Below are 22,530 nucleotides of genomic sequence, written 5' to 3'. Positions count from 1 at the left end.
GGCATCACGTCGACATTGTATCCAGATGTCGGTAATTCGCCGTAACATGGCGACGAAGATTTCGATGGACGTATGTACGTGTAGGTGAAAATTAATTAACGACTTCGGTATCACCCCGTAGATAACCACTCCGCAGAACGAGGCGACTTCCTTCGAGGAAAAAGGCGAAGGCATCATCGCCGCGAAGAGGCGGGTCTAGTCTACCTGCGTGCCCTCTCGAGTCGAGGGGCCTTAGGGCCTGTGACTGGGCCCCACGATATAGTTACTGGTTACGCACGGTGCGTAACTTTACGCATCGTTGAAGTTAAATACGACCGCTAGTACGCTACAGCTACTACTATAATACTACGAAACGGACGTACTTGCAACGTGTATCTAATGTAACACCGAGAATCGTACTATTCCGACGACGACGACGACGACGACGACGACGACGACGACGATGATGACCGTGATGAAATACAGCTGGGAGAGGGTTGAGGAGAATGAGATTCGTGGCCGTGTAACCGCAGCGTAAAAGTTACTACGTTACCGGTACGGTGACCCTTTGAAAAAATGTTTTTACTCTTTTTTTTTTCATTTATTTTTTACTTTTTTCTTCTATTCGTGTTTTATTTCTCTTCTAAATTGTCAAAGAAAGTCTCAAAAAGAGATGAGAATCTGATCTCGTGAACGTCACCTCTGGCGCGTATCTAATTGCAGTAATTTCCATCACCTCTTTTACGGCGTATCGTATATACGCGTATAAAACTTCGGAGCGTTGCAACACCGATATAATGGTGTATTAAAAAAGTAAAACCACGTACACGGTTTTGTTTTCGTATTCGTCCTTTCTTTGAAATCAGTTCGGATAGGAAAGAATTTCTTTGTACGATATTCAACCACGCTCAAACGACACCGCACACACACACACACACACACAGGCACACGTCGTACGCGCACAAAAATTTTGTAGCTCGGAAGGCAACTCATTGTTAGGAGAAATAAAAAAAAAAAAAAAGAAGAAGACATTCGAAGCGTATATGTAAGTCATGACTTAAAATAAAACAGCTTTGCGAATGACCCAGGAAGGCCTTGGAGCTTAACCTTTGCCAACAAAACCATCTCATGACGCTACGAAATGGGCGAAATCACCTCATGGAATACAACGACTATAACATTACGTAAGAATTCCCACCTTGCAGAGGTGAGAATTTCATGAAAATCTAATTAAAAGAAAATTACAAAATTATAAAACAGCAGCGGTTCGGTTCTTCGCGCCGGTACCATTTTCTTTTTTCTCTCCTCTATGCATTTTTCGATCATTCTTTATCCTTTTCCGCTTTTATCCCTCGGATTTCCGATACTAATTTTCATTTTTCCATCTCTCTTCGTCGTTCTTCAATCGCGTAGGACACGACCTGACCGCTCCAGGGGGGATAAAAGAAATGCGAAGAAGTAAAATCACAAAAATAAATCCCCTGTTCGCGCATCGAAATCTCCACAAATTCACCTCTGAATGAGAAATAAGAAAATGATCCCGATGCGTCGGAGAAAAAAAAAAAAAAAAAGGTAAATGAAACGAATCAAAAAAAAATCAGGAACGAAACGTCAAGTGACAAAAGTGGCGAAGCACAGCGTGATTTTATATGTCGAGAGGGTGACGCCTAGCGCTTAAATATCAGGTCGACTATCTTCCGTCAAGCTCCGTCTCTTTCGGCGGTTCCTCTCGTAGTGGGAAGAAAATAGGAACCTCGTTACAAACTATGAACGGGGAGTGGAAGCGGAATGTGTACCGTGGGGTGGGGGTGAGTCTCGAATCGGTGGAGGCCCTTCGAGAGGCTAGAACAAGGCCTGATTACCCAGAAAATGTTGGCACCGGTACCGTACTGGGTGGGGAAGCGCCATTCGTGGTGGGGACGCCGAGTAGCGACGTCGCCCTCCCCTCCAGTCGCGGGGACTTCTGATCAGCGCGATTCGAGATCGGACAGCATTCTGACCTGGTGAGTTGCCAGTGTCGGATCGTAAAAAGTAAAGGGCTCCTCGTGACACAAGACTTTAAATACCGGTGGACGGGCTAGAAAATAAAAGGACATTGAACATATATTTAAATACATTTTTTTAAATTACCCTAGAATAAGAATAAATATATACGTATATCTTATTCGGTCTTTTTTCGTATATCAAAATATCGAGTAATTTAAATAAAAAAGTAAACGCTCGTACATTACTACTAGCCGGCTAACGTTGACTGTCGTCGAATTCGGATATTAATCGAGTAAATATTTCAACAGTTACATTACAAATTGAGTTGAAAGTAAGATCGCTACTACTGCTCCGACGAGGATCCATACATTTGTACGCTTATTTATTACTAAACAATCTTAAAACGTTCCGAACTTATTTATTATTGTAACAATAGTAACCTACTGTAATTTAAAAGAAAAAGACGTAAAATTCAAAACGATAAACGCCGATTCAACAATTATTTACTAACGACGGATAATATTTGAAGCGAAGAAAAAAAGTTGATTAATTGAACGTCAATTATCGCGAACCGACCGATCGAGAAGATTTTAAAAGGATATTTGAAAATAATAAATCTACAAGTGAGTGTGTGTGGATAAAGAGAGGAAAGATAAAAAGAGAAATAATTAAAACTTGTCACCTAAAATTACACCGCTGTTACGATAATCATTATAATTAACGACGTAATACCTAATTGCACACATATTGTCGGTAGTGCTTATGTAAATAATATCCGTCAATTTGAAACATAGGTGAGTGTGCCACGCTCGTTATAAGAAAATAAGAAGAAGAAAAAGAAGAAGAAGAATTAACTAGGAGAAGCCAAACGAAAAAAGTTTTGTTGGTATTTTTCAACATATACCAATAGTAGAATCTATATTCTGTGAGTTGTGTGCGGTGCGCGTTGTGTCGCGTCGTCGACTTGGTGTGTTTCTGCTTCTTCTTCCTAGTCCCTATTTTTCTCTCTCTTTTTTCCCCTCTCTATTCTCTCTCCTCTCTCTCTCTCTCTTTGCGTAGTAGTCGTTCGTCGTTCAGTGAACCTCTTTTTGGCTCAACACACGTCTCTTGCTGAGTAACCAGCAGCACGTACCGTCTCAACTGTTACCGCACTTCAGCCATTAGAGTGTTTCATTGAAGAAGAATCGTTATACGTGTTGAATTAACGTCGTAAAACTTCGGAGAGAGAGAGATATATCGATAAATCATATAAAATCAAACGCGTAGAAAGAGTGGTGTGTCTACGAACTGATCGGTTATCAACCCCCCTCGAAACTAGAGTAATACCAACGACGACGATAACAGCTTTAAACGAAAAAAAAAAGTTGCGGAAAAAGTGGAACTATATCGAGGGGAGAAATATGGATCTTCTGTGCTGCGAAACAACGGAAACCGAGAGTAGGGCATACGCTGATCCGGCACTTCTCAAAGATGACCGGGTGCTACAAAATCTCCTCAAAAGCGAAGAGAGATACGCACCGAGTAGCTCCTACTTCGAGTGCGTCCAGAGAAACATATCGCCGTTAATGAGGAAAATTGTCGCCGAATGGATGCTCGAGGTAAGGAATTTCACAATCTCGATCTCAATTTTTCGCAGCAAAATTCTTGGACTACCGATCAATTTCCAGAGCGCATACGTACCTTTACCTTCTCACTTCAAGAATGAAGTTAACTTCCGGTCCACGTGTCCACGAGTTTCGCTGTCGTCGCGCCGCTGACGTTGCGGGCTCAACTCACGGCGATTTAAATCCTCTACGTATATCTATAGCAGACGGCGTAATATACGCTTTTATAAGAAGTGACAGTGACGGTGGTCAGTAGGCTGCCTATGGCTGCACTCGTCAAATAACGAATCTATGAATTAACCGCGTGTCGCGCGAGTTGAGGTCACGTCCACCAGGCAGACTCTTTTCAAAACTGTGACAAATTAGCGAATCGCCGACAATTTGTTTTCATCGACGATAGGATCCTTTTTCACCCCGTATTCCGATTTTCATTACGGACCTTTTTTTTTCTTTTTCTTTTCCTTTCTTTACTTCGTCTTTATCTCTTCGCACGAGAATCGTGGGAGAAATTCAACGAGATTCGACCCACACCAAGGATCAATTTGCATTATTTTACGCCGCCAATTATCTTTGGTCAAATCTATTGATAATGTCAAACGAATAACCGTACGTCGCGACATTAAAAATTCCCTCATCTACTCTTGGCCTGCGTCTCCTTGGCTTTTTTTTTTCTTTTTCATTTTTTTCGTTTTCTCCTGCCGCGGTTCGTTAGCTCGTTACACCGAGGCCGCACACGTCAGCGAATCTCGAAGCAGTTTTACACGAAATATTTCGCGTCCGGGACGCTTTCCGTTCATACCTCTGCGAAAAAAAACGTTACCGGTCGCTAACAAACGTCCAATCCGCAAATCTCGTATTTTTAATGAAAAAACATTTCTTTCGTTTCTCCTCTGTTTTTATTTTCTCTCTCTTTTTCTCTCTCTCCCTCTCTCTCTCTCTCTCCCTCTCTCTCATCTGATCGAGGCGTAACAACTTACGTGGGTAATGCCGTATGTAAACCTGTAATGATCCGCCTTCGTGAGTAACGTAATTGCAACCCAGAGATTAAGTGTAATATTATAAACGTAGTTGTAATCGTGACCTTGGAATTGTTGTACATGTGTACGCGCGGATAAAACTTACGTGACTGGACTGTTTAAATAAAGTTTATTGGCTTCAATTCTCGATCTCAGAACTAGTCGGACGAGCCTATTTTATTTATACGTAGAATGGGACCGTAACGATGACTTATAGCGCTCGAGACTACGATTGTTCGAATAACTCTGGTATTTGGAGAACAAAATAAAACCGAACACCGAACGGCAAAAATTTGGCGGTGGATCGTACCAGGGACACCGGATGAGAAACGCGCGGGTGAAAAATGTATTGCAAATCGAAGAATGAATCATCGGAGGTAGAAAGAGATGAAACCTTTTTTTTAACCCGGTGGTTTGCGGAGTGACAGAAATTTTGATGGATCAATGAATGCGGCGCGGTGACCCGCGGGACACAAATTGACCGTTGATTAGGGTTTTACTACGTCCACTCATCCTAATTATCCCCCTCTCCGATAGCGCGTTTTTCACGTAGATACAGCCGGTAGGTTCGACTCGACTCCTGCGCCCAACCATCGAACAATTAGGATGTAGTGCCACGGCATGTGGTGACTGAATGACCGACCGACCACCGCTGGTATGCATTTAATGTTTCAAGGCTGTGTCCATAGTTTAAATTAAGGGGAACCCGGCGGTGCTCGAAAGCTGTAACGCGCGTCGATATGTTCTAGACCTGTACGTACGTACGTACGTAGTACCTATGCACACGTATGTTATATCGGGTACTACGTCAGCTGCGCCGCGTTCCGGCATCCGGAAAAGCCACCTGCCACACACGGGGGCTGCAGCAGCTATACGCGGCTGTTGCGTAACCCCGATTTTAGGACCCGATTCCACGTAGGACAATCCATCCCCTCCTCCTTTTGCACCCCGTACGCTGTTTTTTTTTTTTCTTTTTTTTTATCAATAGTACGGTCAATCATATCGTTACAAAGCGTCGGTGTGCGCACCCTTGCTAAGTCCCACATGCACCGCTGTAGTGTATATTTAGTGGAAAAAAATTGAAATTACGTATCTACCTGACTCTTGATACTCCCCCACGCATATATTTATTTCCACGCGTCACGCACCCACACGCTTGTTTCTATATACACGCACATAGACACGCGTATATAGATCATGTTTATGTGCTCATCGAGCGTGACATTTGGTATGCCGGGATTTCTCTTCCCTTACCTCGTGGGGGTTTCTTTCTCCCTTTTTTCGAATGCTATTTTTTCGTTTGAAGAAAATTTTTTCTTTTTTTCTTTTCTTTAGCAAAAGATATCGTTTAATCGTTAATTCGATGAATGGATAAGGGATAAAATGGTAATTGGTTTAAAAAAAATAGAATTAAGAAACGAGTTGGTCTAAAAATTGTGCGAGTTTCTTTGTTGTACCATCGAAATTCTTCGAATACCACAGTAATCGAACGACGAAGATATGGCGTATATATGTATATACAATGTGTTCGGTGGCTTTTGTCTATAAATATCCATTGCAGCGACTACGGTGGTTCGAAGTTTCTATGCGCACGATGTGTGTACGGTATTTTTGAATTTATTCAGCACGTATTTCTCGAGTTGGGCGTGCGTAATTCTTTACCAGTATCAAAAGTTTTCCTTCATTCCGAAAATGAGAGTGGCGTAACTTGGCAGTTTTCTATTATTAGTTCACCTCGTGATAGTTGAAAAAACGCGGCGGTCCAAAGAAGAAACTCTTCTGGTAAAAAATGAAGCGTAATAGTGCGCCTTGGATTATCGTAGCCACTAAATTATCCGCGCCGATTCGATCGATTGACAATCTATAATTTTTTTGTTCCCTCCGTTCGTTCTATGAGATCATAAAAATCCGATGGCGTCGAATCGATCGATCGGTCGATCGAGTTTCGGCTGCGCAGTTAATTGCGTTTATACTGAATGGAAATATTTTTTTCATTGTCCCAACAGGTTTGCGAGGTTCAAAAATGCCAGGAAGAGGTATTCCCACTCTCTATGAACTACGTGGACAGATTTCTTTCGATCTGTCCGATCAGGAAATCGCAACTTCAGCTATTAGGAACGGCTTGTCTTCTCCTCTCATCTAAACTGAGGGAACCCAGGCCGCTGTCTGCAGAAGTTCTCGTTTTTTACACCGACAACTCCATCACTTTGGACGATCTTTGGGTGAGTGTGGTTGAACTTATTTACTCGTGTTAAAATAGCACCGAAATTCATACGATGTATCAAACGCGCACCAACGATATTTTTTTCGTCCAGTCAAACCGAATCCGCATATTGCAGTGATTTGCCGAGACATTTTTTTGCTCTTTCTCCGTCTGGCGGAGGCTTAATCTAAATTCTAAAATCTAACGGGTCGTCGCCGATCCCGGCCGCCCGCTATCTCGATCTCGATCCTAATCTCCCTTTTTCTAAAAGTCCCAGTCAAATTTGAGAATCGTTTATCCCGTCGCTAAGACGAACGCGCGCGGGGGTTGCAAATTTACACTGCGGTCGTTCCCTGGGAACCCGATGCAACAAAGAAAATGAAACGAAGAAAGAATACGCGATTACGCGGGACTGAAATATCAGTCAAATCTGGATTTTCCGAATATACGCAATCGCGGTTGATACGGGGCGATGCCCCGCGGTGTTGATCTCCCTTTATTAAACGCCATGTACGTTGTTCCTGGGTCGCGCAGTCCGTCCAACCCACGCTGTTACGTTACGTCGTGAATGAGAAACTCGCGGAATCCGTCATGAAAATTCTCTCAATTGGTTAGATCACAGATCAAGATATTGTTACAAAAATTCACCGTGTACAATCCATTCGTCTTTCGTCTCATTTTATTTTCATCTTCGTTTGCGCATCGCGTGTAATTATCGGTCGGATAATTGGGACGTAGACGGCGGTGATCCTTGGCCCATTTCTCCTCAAGTTGTACTTGAAAAGCGTGTCTATGACGTACGTATGCGGTTTGTGTCACACGTTGTCACGGTATAACGCAGAAACGTCGGAAGCGCGACAGGAGGACGGGGGCGCGGAAATAAATGAGAATGAAAAAATGTGAAATTATCGAAATGAAGAGAGCGACGATCGGCGTTGAAAAATCGAACTACTTGCAGCGAATTTCTCGCGGTGATTAGCGTTTCCGTTCGTTGTAACGTGTCCGACGAGAACATGCCATGGGAACGCAAATACGAAGCGATAACGCGCACATACCTTGCGTAGATATAGGGTGTTTTCCTTCTCTCCCTTTTCTTTGTATTCCTTTCGTCTCGTCCTCCTCATCTCGTGGTGGGAGAAAATCTGTAGCCTGCGCGAAAAGGGGGGCGTTACGTATCGCGGTGCACAACGCCGTACTTACGTAAGTGCGTGCGGTGCGTACACATTTTTCGTTCTCTAAATTTCTTTGCGTCTTTTTTTGTTTTCGAATATTTCGCATCGGCATCGGCATCGACGCGCGCCGTACTCAACGGAAGAAAACACTCCCGCATCGTTCGTTAATCTTTCGCCTCGGTTATTGTTTTATAATCTGGTTCGGTTTGGTCGGTGGTTGTGTTGAATTATGACCTCATCCCTGCAATCTCGCGACTTTGCTACGTGTTCCAATCAATGTGCTACATTATTACACATTGTAATGATACATCATACGCGAAACTCAACGGCTCGCAATTATCATTTTCTCTTTTTACTTTTCTCTCATACACTCTGCACTTCATAATTTACCACCACGAACTTTATTGTTTATACTTTAGTACTCCGTAGCGTTCTTTTTGTTTTTTTGCTGTCATTTTTTATTTTTTGATACTCCGTTTTCGGCATTTTCGTCTCTTTTTCAAATTTTAACACTCGCCTATGGACTCGTGTACGCAAATGTCATTGTACTTGTCAATCTTTCTTTCTTTTTTTCTCATTTGATTTCAAGTTGATATCTCGTCTATCGATACTGTTCCATTTTACTCATCATTGATGTCTGCAGCTCAAATCACGCCGCGGTAATAAATTGAAAAAAGAAAACAAAAAAAAAACGTCAACGACATAGGTGTGAGAACGAAGATAATTTTTTTTATTATACCCGACGCTGTATTGAATTTCTCGTCATAAATATACGTATACGTATGTATACGTATAAGGTATAAATAGGAGCTGCGGAGATAGCCTGTGAAATCGGAAATTCGATAACGTCGTTCGCAGAGTTGTAATAAGAGAAAATACATTAACAGCTTCTCCCTTGCAATTGAAAGAACGTACGAAGTTGAGAAAAATTGAAATAACGAAGATGAAATTTATCAGAGGCATGCGCGTCGGAGGATACGGTAACATCTGCTCTCGCGAGCCGTGCTCCGGGGTGGGGGGGGGGGGGGATATGCTTACAATGTATATCGAAAGAAATTAAAATCAAAATTTACTTATAACGTACAAAGTATCGTCGGCGAGGTGTAATCTCTCGGCGTATTTATCGTCGTATCGGTTATCCGCGGTGCCGAAATGCCCTTGGGATCTTTAACGGATTTATGCAAATTCGAAACGAAAGAACTTTAAATATAGTTGACTCATTGCGTTGACTCCGTGCTATCCTACTCTACACGTGCTGTATATCTGTACGTGTATCTAGTTATAAACTAGGTATGCGTAAGCATAGATATAAACGTCACACGCGCACACACACTAAAAACTATAGCTGATCGTCGTCGGCTCGCGTATCTGCCTAGGAACGCGTATACGTACACACCCTCGTTCGCGCACACCGGCGAACGGAGACGGAGTGATCTTTTATCCCGCTAAACACGCTTGATAATTTTATCGTCCTTGATTTATTGACGCGCTTGATTTTCGACCGACCATGCGGTATGCCGTACGTATACGTCCAATAATCTCTTACAATTATACCGCGAAGATTGATTCAAAAGAAACTACACGTATGTACGTACGTACAAATGCACGTACCTCTCGGCGATCGAATCCTCGGATCGGAGTGTGTAATTTTTTGAGTTTTGCCCAATTGCTCGATATAACTCGCGATTCGGTCGACGATTATCGGAAAACGAATCCGCGGACACGCGTATTTTTCTCATCACAGTGTGCGATGCGTTGGGTTAGTACGTGGACACGTATTGCATTTAGCCCGTAACATTTATACGGTCATAAATAAGGCCCGATAGCTCCGGTAAATTTAAACAGATAACAACTGATACGCTTATAATACACGCACACGCGGCCACGTTAATACGTTCCGTACCCACGTATCGCCATTATTATTATTTAATAATGTATCACAACGGCCGTCTCTCTGCCGACTCGCTTTTCTCTTGATATAAAAAATGCGCAACACACTTCGCTCGATCGCCACAGATTAGACAACGGCAGGGGGGTCGGAATTTCTGTTGGACAAAAAAAAAAAAACGAAAAACAAATTTACCTATCTCCATATACATATGCATACGAACCGAAGCGATCTCGCCGATTTTTTTCAATCCTTCAAATTTCCTCGAATATCGGTATAATATCCGAACTGTTACATATTTGACGAAAGTAAAATTTTTGTTTTTCATCCCATTTGTTGATTGTGTAACTTTTATCTCGTATCAAACGTGGTGGTAAAAAAAAAAAGAGAAAAAAGAAAAAAAACATTTTTTTTTACGACCAATGCGATGACGTAATCCAATTTTTTGGCTCCGTGGAATACTTTTCGGTATGCGTATAAATACGAGCTGAAATGATGAAAAAATTCCTATACAGTATCGGGCTCTGGACCCAATCATCGGCGGTAACGTGTTCTTCCGGGTCCCTCAGGATTTCTTCCTCATCTCCTTCTTTTTCTCCTATGCGAATCGGGGATGAGAATCTTGCATCCCCGAGTGTGACGCGCGCGCGGATCAAAAGGTGTATACGTATGTGTACACCTATATCCGCGGATGTATGGTGTATGCACGTATATCGGGGAGCGACGCGATAGAGAGAAGAAAATGGAAGGGAGAGAGCAGGTGGGCGCCAGGTGGTCCTGGAAGCAGGGTGCACCCGGCGGCAGCTGCCCTCTGTGCTGCTGCCAAACCTCATCCCCTCAGCCCTCCTCTCTTACGTAGCTGCAGTTGCGGCGTCGCGGTGCCAAGGAAAACTGGAGTAAGAGCGACCATTGAAACGAGTTGAAAGAATTTTCTTCAAGTTAAATTCAATGTAAAAGGGGTGAAGGGAGGATATCTCGAGCTGCGGGTCTCGTTGTCCGCAGCAATTAGGACGAAGAGAAAGAGGAGTCGGTGGTGCTCATGTGCCCCTGAACTCTTTTTCTTTTTTTCGCTTTCTCTCTCCCTCTCTCTCTTTTACCCTCCAACAGCAGCACGTGTATCACGCTGTTTCTGGTGCGCGATGGAGACTAATTTAGAAACTGTTGCTTTTCACACCACGCACCTGCCTCTCGCAATGTGGTTATTATATAGTTAGGTACCGCCGCGCACGAATGACGACGTGGGTTTTTTTTTTCCTCTCCTTTTTTTTTTTTTGCGGTACGTTGAGTTTTTTTTTTTTTTTTTTTACGGATGTGTGCAACAACCCGCATATTCCGGGGTGGGTTGAAATAAAATGTATGTACGCACGTTTCAATCGTGCGCTGATCAAATTAACGTTCACGGTCCTCCGTATGAGGTAATTACTTTGTATAAAATACGAGATGTACATCGACGGTAGATCGTTACGTACGCATATCGAAATGGTACAAGTACAAGTCAGGTAAAATTTTCATTATATTCACGATATGCTCAAACAAAGAAAGATAAATTTCAATTTAAATTTTTATGCTTTACGTACATAGCTGTATATACCCATTATACCGGTAAGAAAGTTGTTTTTTTTTTTTGTTTTCTTTTTGTTTTTTGACTCGTACGATATTATACTCGTTTATACGTCCATCTATCTTTTTATCTATTTACCTAGCGTGCGGGACTAATTTTTACGAGGCATTAGAAATAGTTTGACCGTGAGAGCATCGTCGGTACGGCCAATAGAGGCACCGGCGGCGGCGGCACCGGCACCGGCACCATCCGAATCGGAATCGGAATCAGAATCGGCATCAAAAGCAGCAACGTAGTCGTCGGATGAATATGCGGGGGAGGAGGAAAGACGGTGCGGCGTTGGCGGCCAGTGACCGAGTCGAGGTCGTCTATAGTATAGCGGACGATCTCTTCTATCCGCGAGACTGGTTCGTGTGGCTTTCTAATGCCTTGTAATCGGAGACTGTTTTGCGCTACGGCTGAGGTGCGTTCCCAATGCGGATGTGACGTTTCGAGAAGATCGAGAGACGAACGCGAGCTAGGAGCATCGCGCATTCCTCGACGTCCGATAGAGTGAGTTTTGAGATACGGGGCGCGTACGACGACCGCCACCCCGTCACCGAACGGGCCAAATTTCGCTCGGATTTTTCGATTAAACAGACGTTCGCTAAGTCGGCTGCGTTCTCGGAAGCATATACGTACAGAGAGGAGATGTGTTTGGCGTATAATGCGAAGTCGCGGCTAAATTTTTCTCCTCTTTTTTGGCTTTTGCTTTTCATGGGCGGGGGGGGGGGGGGGGGGGGGTAAGAATCGGTGGAAGAAGGACGAGGGGAACAACGAAGAGAAGCGGTAGAGAAGGAGGAGGAGGGCTGCGGCTGCTGCTCGCTGCGAAAGGAATGCGCGCCGCGCGGTCGGTCGGTCATTCTGGTTTTTGTTGCCAGTTATGCTGACCGGGGTTGTATTTTATTTTTGGTAGGAATGGTAAACACCTTGCTCAGAGGCGCCGCCCTTCCCATGGCCCCTCTTTCTTCCCCTCGGACGCTCTATCGATTTCTCTTCGTACGGGGCAGATAAATCAGGGGGCCACCGTTTCTTGGAAGTACGTCCTCTTTTGCTCAGGTAGAAGATACGCGCCCTTATACACCCGATACCCGTACCTACCTACCCGAGTACCCCATACACCGAAACGAATGCCGTCCAATCCTCCGGTCCTTTCAGGACCTCCGAGTCCCGGACCGCTCGTGTCCCAAACCTGGACCCCCTCGCATTACCGTACCGAAAACTATAACCCGAACCTCGCCCTTCCGCTCACATAGGATTGCCGGAATTTCGACGTAACTGTTGCGAACTCCGAGGTACCTCCTCAGACCTGAAACTATAATTTATGACCATTTCGAATCTTCGTCTTATATCGTGTATCGATCCCTTTGTACGCGGTTCTTCGATCTTTCAACAGCACATGTGGGTATTTATCTTTTTCGAGTTTCACGTACGCGAAATATGTAAAGGTAGCGCAACATTTGGTCTATAATTACGACCGCGAATGAACGACGAGATCACATGTATCATCGGTATGTGCAGCGAAAGCGGCAATTTTCAAAAATTGGTAAATTTGTTCTGCCTAAAACGTTGAAAAAATCTCGATAATTTTTAATCGTGGAAACATAATTCGACGGTTCAATACAGATCTGGTTTGATTGTGCACGCTTTTGAATATCGCGTAGGAAAAATTATTTTTTCACTAAACGCAGACGCTCCAGTTCCACACAGATATTTACACCCTAATTGCATGCACCTATTCTCAAGCTCCGCGCCGCTACCGTACAGAGCTAATTTAATGTTCCTTCGTCGCAGCTTAACACGCCGTTTAGGTACGGCTCTATTCCCTCCTCATCGCGGATCGAGGTTCTCCTGAAATACAAAGTCGTAACTACACGTACGCGTCTACGGTACAGTGAAATTCTACTTTAAACAAAAAAGATCGGAAACCTTGGCAACGATTTTGCTCCGGCCTTGTCTAAGGTCGTACACACCAAATCCTATAGCTGTTACTCTGGTTACTTTCAATTACACGTAACCTCCCGGTTGTACCCTTCAATTATCACGGTTCTAACGCGCGAGGTAATCCCCCCTTCCCCCCCCTCCCCCCAACTCATTTTTACGATACTTTGGTTTCCTCTTCATTTTCGAAACGATTCGATAATCCGCGTACGCGGAGCGGCGAGAGTTCGTCAGATGGATGAAGGAAAACCGGACACGCGATAGATTCTGGCAACAGGTGAGCATTGGGCTCCGCGATCCAGTTGACCGTGACTGACCGATGACCGGTCACCTGACCAGCAGACAGTCCGTCGTGTTCGGCCCTCCTCTTTTCTCTCCCTTCTTCCTATTTCTTTTTTCTCTCCTCTCCTCTCTTTTACTCTTTTGAGTCCGGTGCGCGCACCTTGGCTTCTCTTCGACTCGCGTCCATCGAACGAACTTATAAACGCATAGCGCAACGTGTACGTGTCCTGCTGCTGCGGGTATTCGTACATACGAGAGTTACAGGTATATAGGGCTAACGTTGGTAGTGAGGCAGCCGCCGGCTGGGTTCTCCCTCTGCGTGCCACCGGAGGGCGCATACCTTGCACCTGCCCTCTCGTAACCCGTACACAACATATGTCCGTTTCCCCTCTGTCACAATTCAACGCCGTGTAAAAAAATAATAAAAATGAAGAATAAAAAAAATAAAAAAAAATAATGGAAAATTGTATACAGAAAAAGGTACGAGGCGTAGACCCCGAATTCGTCCCTGCATATTCGTATCCCGAAAGCCGGGATTATATTTTGTACGCAACGCGTGAGAAATTTTGTATTCGCCAAATCTGTATTCTTTATTCCACAGATGTATCTACCCTACATTGTATTTTGTTGCACTCATGAGAAATTTTTACCAGAATTTACAAAGACGATAAGAAAGAAAATTGACAACTATGTCGCATCGTAGTGTAGCTAATTTGTGATGATTATTTTTTATTTGATATTATATTGTTTCAGCGATGGGAACAACTGGTAGTGTCGAAGCTCAAATGGGAGTTATCGGCGGTGACGCCCGGTGATTTTCTTTTACACATCCTCAGCCGTTTACCGGTAGATCCACGCACCTGGGATTCTCACATGATCCGGAGACACGCGCAGACCTTCATCGCCCTGAGTGCGAGAGGTGAGGATTCGATAAATGATTTTTTTTTCGTTGTTCAGAAACTCCGTCGACGCTTCCGTCTATCCGATTTATTATTCTCCGTTTCTGTACGACTTGTGTAAAAACGAACGACGGAATTCCTCGTCGTCGCGTTGGACAGTCGATAACCTCTCTGTGTAGTTCAATACGAACGAACGTAAAGTACATATTTACTTCTTCGTTTCGTGTACTTAGATTAGAGCACGAGCAAACGACTTTATAAGGTCCACTTTTGCTAAAATCTGCTTACGGATCATTCGCCCGTGCAGTAGTCGGAATGCGAGAGTTCAAGAATTACGGGAGAAGTTCATCGGATTTCGTCACGTGTATCCGACGTCGTTGATGCGAACCCGACGATGTACCCGGATTCGCGGTTTACGCCAGATCGAACGCCTCTGCGAGTCTAAAGAACTCACTCTCTCGCCGCGCGAATAAATTCTAATATTATAAAATTCACGTGAAACATAATCGCGTCGTGCGTGTGTTCGGTGTAGAAGTGTGTGCGTGTCGCCGGTGCAGCGAACCGCGCTCTTTTCGCCGATGCTGCTGCGGCGGCAGACTCTAAACACGCGCGCCGAAGACCTTTAATGGTTTAAAGATTACTGCACGCGTTTAAATGCCCTGTCGGTTAGCCCGCGGGACGTCCTCTCCCCGCCTCCCTTTTTCTCTTTGCTCTTCTTCTCTTTTTCCCTCTTTCTTATTTTGCTCCGTTCAGCCGCTACTGCCTCTCTCGATCGTTATTGCGACTTGGTGGCAAAAAAATTCTGCAAAGATCTCCTTCGACGCCGTCGTATTCCTCTTGTCCCGTGGACCGGCTAGCCAGCAGCTCCGACCGGATCGCTTCCCACGGGCCAAACTTGGCAGTGCTCTCTCTCCCCGCTCCTCTCAACCCGATTAAACCTTAAACGCGACAAGGGCACGTGCGAAGACCATCTTTACTACCTGTACCTCCGCTGCGCGACCGCGGGAGTGCGGCATTTTTTTTCGCTATTACCATAACTTCGGGACATTTCTGTATCGAATAATACGTACATTGGATTGATTTTTGTCGGCGGACAAAAGGAAGATGATTTTCCGAAAATCGATCGTCCGAAGACTCGGGTGAAGATAAATTCTTGGCTATAATAAATCCGCATCCGTTTGATATCGTAGCGGTGTAGGCGTGTATGCAATTTCGCAGCGCGTTGGAAATGTTTTTGTTTTTCTCGGCTTTGCGATGTCACGGCGACGTAGTTTCAGCCCTCGGAACAGGAGCAGGAGTTGCAGGAGCGAGTGGCGCAGGTTATACTGTATAAGATGCGATCGGGACCGCGGATTAACAACCTGGATACGAAATAATATGTGCATTTGTAATTGGAACCGCCAGGGACGTCTCCGCGATTATATCGGGTCCTGTATTGTTCGATATCCAGTTTCTGTACGTATCGCGTGCCCCCCGCCGACTCGTTCCTATTTTACTTTTTCTCGCCGCCGTATAATTTTTAACGAAATAATTTTCCCACCCTTGGTCTTAGATGATTAAAAAATTGTAATCGTTCAAACGAATTATATAGGTTTAAATAACCTTCCACGTACCGGTGCAGTTTTCTATATATGCTAATTCATATATTTCGCTGGTTTTTTCTGTGTACATGTATGATACACATACATTATACTTATATACCTACGTAGCGATTGTCGCTAGCCTTGAGAGCGTCCGTCCACGCGCGCCGGGCAAGGCGACGCGTTTCGTCGCACATACGCTTATATTTATTTATACATTTACATAGAAGTACATAAGTAACTTGGTATGAAAGTGTGCGTATCTATGTACACAGAAAAAAAAAGTATTAGGTAGTCTTCTGCTTTTTTTTTTTATTATTATTATTTTTCTTTATTTGTATAATAGATATATGCGCGCTTGTCTATAAATTTGTATATCACGACTGGAATTTGATACTTTTCGCTATACGTATACCTACTCAGATGCTGTGGAAATTTTTCTTTCCGCCAGCGTGAAAATATGCGACGACGAAAATTTTCATTCAATCATCAGGCGTTCTTGTGTACTTCGAATTTTTTTAGTAGGTGGGTAATCGAGGCACTTGATCTTCGAGTCGCGATCGTACCTGCCGAAATTAAAACTCCCTATGCTCAACACCTGCGTTGATATTATTTGACCATCTGCCCTCTGCAGTTATAAAAACAATTTTGCACTGCACCGAAATGCACTCGGTGTATTAAACATTGAGGTGCAACCGCGGGCGTCGATTCGTCATGCACGGAGTCGAAGGAACGTGGGAGCGAATTCTCGCTGCCCTGTTGCTCGAGTTCTCGCGTCTAGTTCTATTCGAATAAACTTCGAGAATACATGCATATGTGGTATCGACCGAAGGAAACTTGATTAACAATATTTATCTAATTTATATATTTTTCCATCTTTTTTTTCCAGAATATAAATTCTCAATGTACACGCCTAGTATGATCGCGGCAGCGAGCGTCGCGGCGGCACTACACGGTCTCGATTGGACGGGTAAAAGCGGTTACGGACTACCCGGTCTCCTCGACGAGTTGACCCGCATCACAGCTATCGAACAGGTTTGCATAATTTTTATACGAATAATTCTTTTACGATATCGGATTTGACGATTCTCTTTTTCTTTTTACGGATTTTTTCGAATTTTCTTAATTATTTATTTTTTTTTTTTGAAAACCCTCCGCTTTGCACCATCATTCTTATTACGCTGCACATACGATATATTATAATTATATTTCCTTACGTCGCTTCTCTCGCGCTCACTTCTGCTACGGTCATTTAAATAGGCGGCGTTTATTTCATTTCCTTTTGTTTGGCGCTCGCGCGACTTTGAAACCCCGGCAAATTGTATATACGGTTACCATTCAAGAAACCAGCAGTAGACGTTTAGCAAAAAAGATGTACGGGATGTGAGAACAGGTGCCCGGCATATGTGATCTCAACGCCAGACTTGGGGAATATGAATAATAAAACGTTGAGAAAAAATGAAAGAAGATGAGAGAAAAAAGGAAAAAGGCGTCCGTCTGCACCCTCGCCATAGTTCTCAGAGAGACGGTCAAATATATGATTCATCTTCTTCTCACACGCGCGAATTTATAAATAAACTGCATCCTCGCCTCGCTACATTTTCAATGGACTTGGCATGGGGTCTCGGTCGATTCATTGCAAGGGTAATATTTCCCGTCAACATATGTCAAGGAACAGGAAACTCTTATGATTTCTTTGGCAACCGTTTCATTCTGTCGACTTTTTTTTTTCTTCTTTTCCTTCTGAATTTTTCCTTTTCTCATTCTTTTCCTTTTCATTCATTCATTAGTACACCAGTTGCAGTTGTTGCTTTCTTTTTGGTTATTCTCTGTTCTTTTCTTTCCCTTCCTTACACGAGATATTTTTATTCACGTTACAGGATTATCTGAGAGGCTGTTTGGAACAGATAGAAGAAATGGTTTCGTCACAGGCGAAGGGAAACGGTCACACGACGACTAATTCCGGAAGTATCGGCGGGGGGCCTCCTCAACGGCCGATGGGGGACCAGAACACGGGGCAGGAAAAAATTCTGGAACACGGGAAAGCGGGGACGCCGACTGACGTAAGAGACGTTCACTTCTAGCCTGTGACGGCGTAGAATCACAAGGGGATGAAATGGAAATTAAGTGGAGTATGAATGGGAGGAACGGTGAACCAAGAACCTACGCAAGAGAATGAGAGAAAATATTGAGAGGAAACAGAAGATTGAAAAAGATAATTGGGAAAAGGAGGAGATTCGTTCGGAATACGAATCGCAACGTTTTATACTTTTTTACCGGAGAACTCTGGAGAGTGGTTCTCTTCGTTCTGACTGATGATATTGGAGCGGTGACCGATCGACGGAATGAAAGGAGCGGACGAAAATTCGTTTGGAATTTCGAATTTTAACAGAATTTTTCCAAAGATGAAATAGATAAACTTCGAAGAGAGAAAAACGACGAGAAGGAAAGCAACGAGAGAAAATAACAAACAAATGATTCGAAACAAAAAAGGAAAAATATATAATATACATATGTCGATGAGGTGAACGAATTAAACAATTGAATAATTAAGCAACACACGATCGTAATCCCGAATAATTGGGAGAATTTTAATTTATCTCGCCGTTCGTACGCGTCATAATCGCTGGCAAAGTCAACTATAAGTGAAGGAAAAAGTCCTGTTGAGGAATGATTGAATCTGTCTCCGGAGCGAAGAGAGGTTGAATTTTAGTTTGAGTGTCTGCGAATTTTCGCAGTAGCGCAAGTGTTTGATAGATATGGGAGAGGCGCAAGAGGGGGACAGGCGTGCTGGGGGAAGGCAATGCAATACGCTTTACGCATTATTACTAAGAAAACTTAATTTTTAGCTGATGATACTATTACGTTATAAAAACAAAAAAACAAAAAAACACAAAACTAAACTAAACAATTCAAAAAATAAATATAGTCATATCGAGTCATATAGCGTTTGTACATACGTTTAAAGAAACAACGAATAGGTAGTTTTATATTATGTATTATTAATAATATTTACGTGAGTAACTCTTCATTTTAATCCAATTTTTTTTTCCTCCTTTTTCGTTCTCTATGACCGTAACAATTTTCATTTCAATATACAAGTTTTTCTATCCTAGCCGAGTTTTTTTTCCCCCTTCGTTCACTTTCAATAACTTTTGCGAATAAAAACGAAAAACATGAAGAAAAAGTCACGTTGATTTAAAATAAAAAAAATGAATAAAAATTAGTTTTTATATATCGTATTAAGCTATGTTTATCATAATATATTCGGGGAAAAAGAAAAAACAAAAAAGATTAATATTACGTTCGATTTTGATATCGTGTAAATAGCTAGGCTGTTAAGAAACATAGTAATTCACTCTATAACGATTTATGAATAAATGATTTCGAAATTTAAGCATGTAAGTTTATTCAGTAAAGAATAGAGCGAGTAATGAGTAATAAGCGAGGATAAGAAATAGATAAAAGATATAAAGTAACCAGATAAGCATGTGTAAGAAAGTAAGTAAATTAGTTAGTTAATAACTGTAAGCGAGTAAAAAAATTAAAAAACAGAAAAGTTGGTAGGTTGAGAACGTATTAGAAAGAAAAGTAAGACTGTGCTGTTGTTATGGTGCGTTGGATCGTTAAACGAGAGATTTAGAATGATTTTAATGAAAAAAATAAAAATAAAAAGGTTGAAAAAAAATCTATAAAATATAAAGAAAATTGGAAAGAGGAGAGGTGGCAGTACTTAATATTGAATTCGATCCCATGCCAGGAGCAGCACACCACGGACTACTAAAGCCACGCTAACTAGTTAAACAGCGAATTTTACGCTGTCGTAACCAAATGTAGTACAACTTATATAGATCGCGAATAACATTAAAAAAAAAACGAAGAAAATAGTTAACAGTTAACGAGAATGCAGGAAATATGCGAAAATAAGGAATATAAAAACTGTTATAATCGAAAAACAATCATAGTAGCAGCGCATTTGCGGTTTTATCTGTTCACATAGGTAGTTTGTTTTATTTAATTTATATCTACGTACAGCTGCCAATCATTACAACTGTTTTTGAAACAAACACTACAATGTTACCGATTAACAACTATACTCCACGTACAACTACTACTACTACTACCACTATCGCTTCCACCACCACTGCCACTACTATTACTGCTACTCCTATGGCTAATGCTGCTGCTGCTACAAAGCCGATAAATGCTTAAAGTCGAAAAACAACAAGAAAAAAATACCTACTACCACGCTACTACTATTATGCTATAAGTATACTATACACAGACATTAATTATAATTAAAATATCCTGTAATTTAATGAAACTATGAGACCACCGGAATCTATGTTCCACGTTGCTGTCTCCCTGTGCCTTAGTTAGTTTTAGATTACAAACGAAGTAGCTCGAGTTACATACATATATTAATAAATAAAAACTCAAAATCAGTGTAGCTGGTATACACCACACATCTGGCATGTATACACCACGCGTAGACACAAGCACACATTTATTATTGTTTTTGTTCCCTGCACGTATCTATAATAGATGAATAGATATGGAGATATGATTGAGAATTGTTTTCGGACAGGAAAGAGTGAAAACGAAAGAGAAAAAGAGAGAGCTGCTTCGATCGAAAAATGAGACTGCCAAACCAAGTAATGTTAGAGAATGTCCTTTGTGTTGTGTGTGTACTTCTAGCCTATATTCTGTATAATAATTGTAATAATCATAATATTTGTGTGATTTTGCACCTGTGCCTTGACTAAATTTACGAAATATTTCTTTTTTCTGACAGCGTACGTTATTCTTTGATTTCTTTTTTTCCTCGTCATTTTTTCATTCTAATTTTGTTATTATTTTTGTTTTTGATTTCTCCGAACACACACATACACACAGTTAACAAACAAACATACAAACAATAACAACAATTGTTCATTATTATGCGATACAGTATAAAATCTACATCTAATATTATGGTATAAAATACACAATTTATGATTAATTATTATTTGTGGAAAGCGTGTTGTTAATTATTGATGGCAACGTGGACGATGCTTTCGTTGGTTATACAGACATATATTATTATACAGACATCGTCGTAATATTGAGACTAAAATATTTTTTGCACTCGCGGATCGCGCGCCTGCAAAGCGGATACAAAATTTATACATGAAACAATGATTTTTTTCCTTCTTTTTTTTTTTCTTTCTTTCACGTAATTTGATTCGAACATTTTTTTAATATTTTCGGCAGCGATCCGTGGCGGATGTATAACTTTTTGAATAACGTTCAATAGATTATATGTATAAATAGTATTGTAATACTATCCTACTTCGTCTATATGTATAGCATATATTATGTTCAAGTCCGAAACGCATTTCAATTGAATTATTATTGAAACTTTTGTGTAAATTAATTGAAACGCATGCTGCAAAAACAAAAAAATGTCCCAATACCGTTTATTCGTTGTCTGATTCAAATTTGCAAACAATTTACCAAGAAAAATTGAAAAAAAAATTCGTCAAGTCGCAAGCTTTGGTCAATTGTTATAAAAAAAAATCTAAAATACAGTCTTTTACTACCAGTCATTTGAATGCAACAGTTCCGATCTAGGAATCATCTATCACCTACAAGATTAGTAAAGAGGGTTGCAAAAAAAAATTGTAATAGGACAACTTCCTACAAAGCACATTACGTTCTGATAAACGTTAAAATTACATTACAACGGTTAGAAGAATACGATTTAAAGGCAATAGCTGGACCACTGATATACCTCAGATCACACGCATGAAACACAATTTCCCTATTGACCATAGTTATAGCTCTCGAAAAACATGTGCGCTAATTTTTTAATTACATATATTATTATTACTATTACTATTACTTTTATCATTATTATTAATAATTTCCACTTATATTATGTAAATGTCACCCTTTGTACATATCTTGTTTGCGTTGCACGGCGCAAGAAAGTCGATTGAAAATAAAGTATTTGTATTTTATACAAGTTACGATGACAATCTTAGGAGAGAAAAGAATTCCTTCTTCTATTTTCCATCAATACTTCCTAAATAAATTTGCGAATTCTCCGGCTTAAATTTCATATTCCATTGCGTGGCAATTGTACGGCCGATTATTTGTATGCAACCCATTGAATGTAACCTGTGTTACTGAAGATTATATTTTTGAGGGGTTGTATGCACCCTCTTAATCTTGAGACCAACTACCCCTTGTAGCTGTAAGGTGACGCCACCAATTACTAAAAACGCGTATTACTCGGAATGATTCAAGTAAAGCCGCTAATTGAAACCAGTACGAAATTTTTACTAGCATTGTTACGATATAAGATTTTTTTAAATACGGAATACCTCATTCTGCGG

General features: G+C 41.7%; 1 protein-coding gene across 1 annotated transcript; it reads left to right on the top strand.

The window, feature by feature from the left end:
- Positions 1–1,997: 1,997 nt before the first annotated feature.
- On the top strand, positions 1,998–22,175 carry LOC105685428 (G1/S-specific cyclin-D2). The gene is made up of 5 exons (XM_012399491.2): positions 1,998–3,563; positions 6,592–6,807; positions 14,425–14,590; positions 17,040–17,185; positions 18,031–22,175. Exons 1-5 carry the CDS (start codon positions 3,366–3,368, stop codon positions 18,232–18,234), a joined length of 930 nt encoding a protein of 309 aa, XP_012254914.2. The 5' UTR covers positions 1,998–3,365; the 3' UTR covers positions 18,235–22,175.
- Positions 22,176–22,530: the final 355 nt, after the last annotated feature.

Source organism: Athalia rosae, chromosome 5 (assembly GCF_917208135.1).
Source record: "Athalia rosae chromosome 5, iyAthRosa1.1, whole genome shotgun sequence".
NCBI lineage: Eukaryota > Metazoa > Arthropoda > Insecta > Hymenoptera > Athaliidae > Athalia > Athalia rosae.
Note: the sequence above shows the minus strand (reverse complement) of the source record. Positions and strands in the feature narration are given on the sequence as shown.

What these genes read in the sequence shown, in the direction of transcription:
- LOC105685428 (XM_012399491.2), top strand. Translation starts at nt 3,366, where the DNA reads ATGGATCTTCTGTGCTGCGAAACAACGGAAACCGAGAGTAGGGCATAC. An exon ending in CATCGCCCTGAGTGCGAGAG is followed by an intron (nt 14,591 to 17,039) that starts GTGAGGATTCGA and finishes TTTTTTTTCCAG; the next exon opens with AATATAAATTCTCAATGTAC. An exon ending in GCATCACAGCTATCGAACAG is followed by an intron (nt 17,186 to 18,030) that starts GTTTGCATAATT and finishes TTCACGTTACAG; the next exon opens with GATTATCTGAGAGGCTGTTT.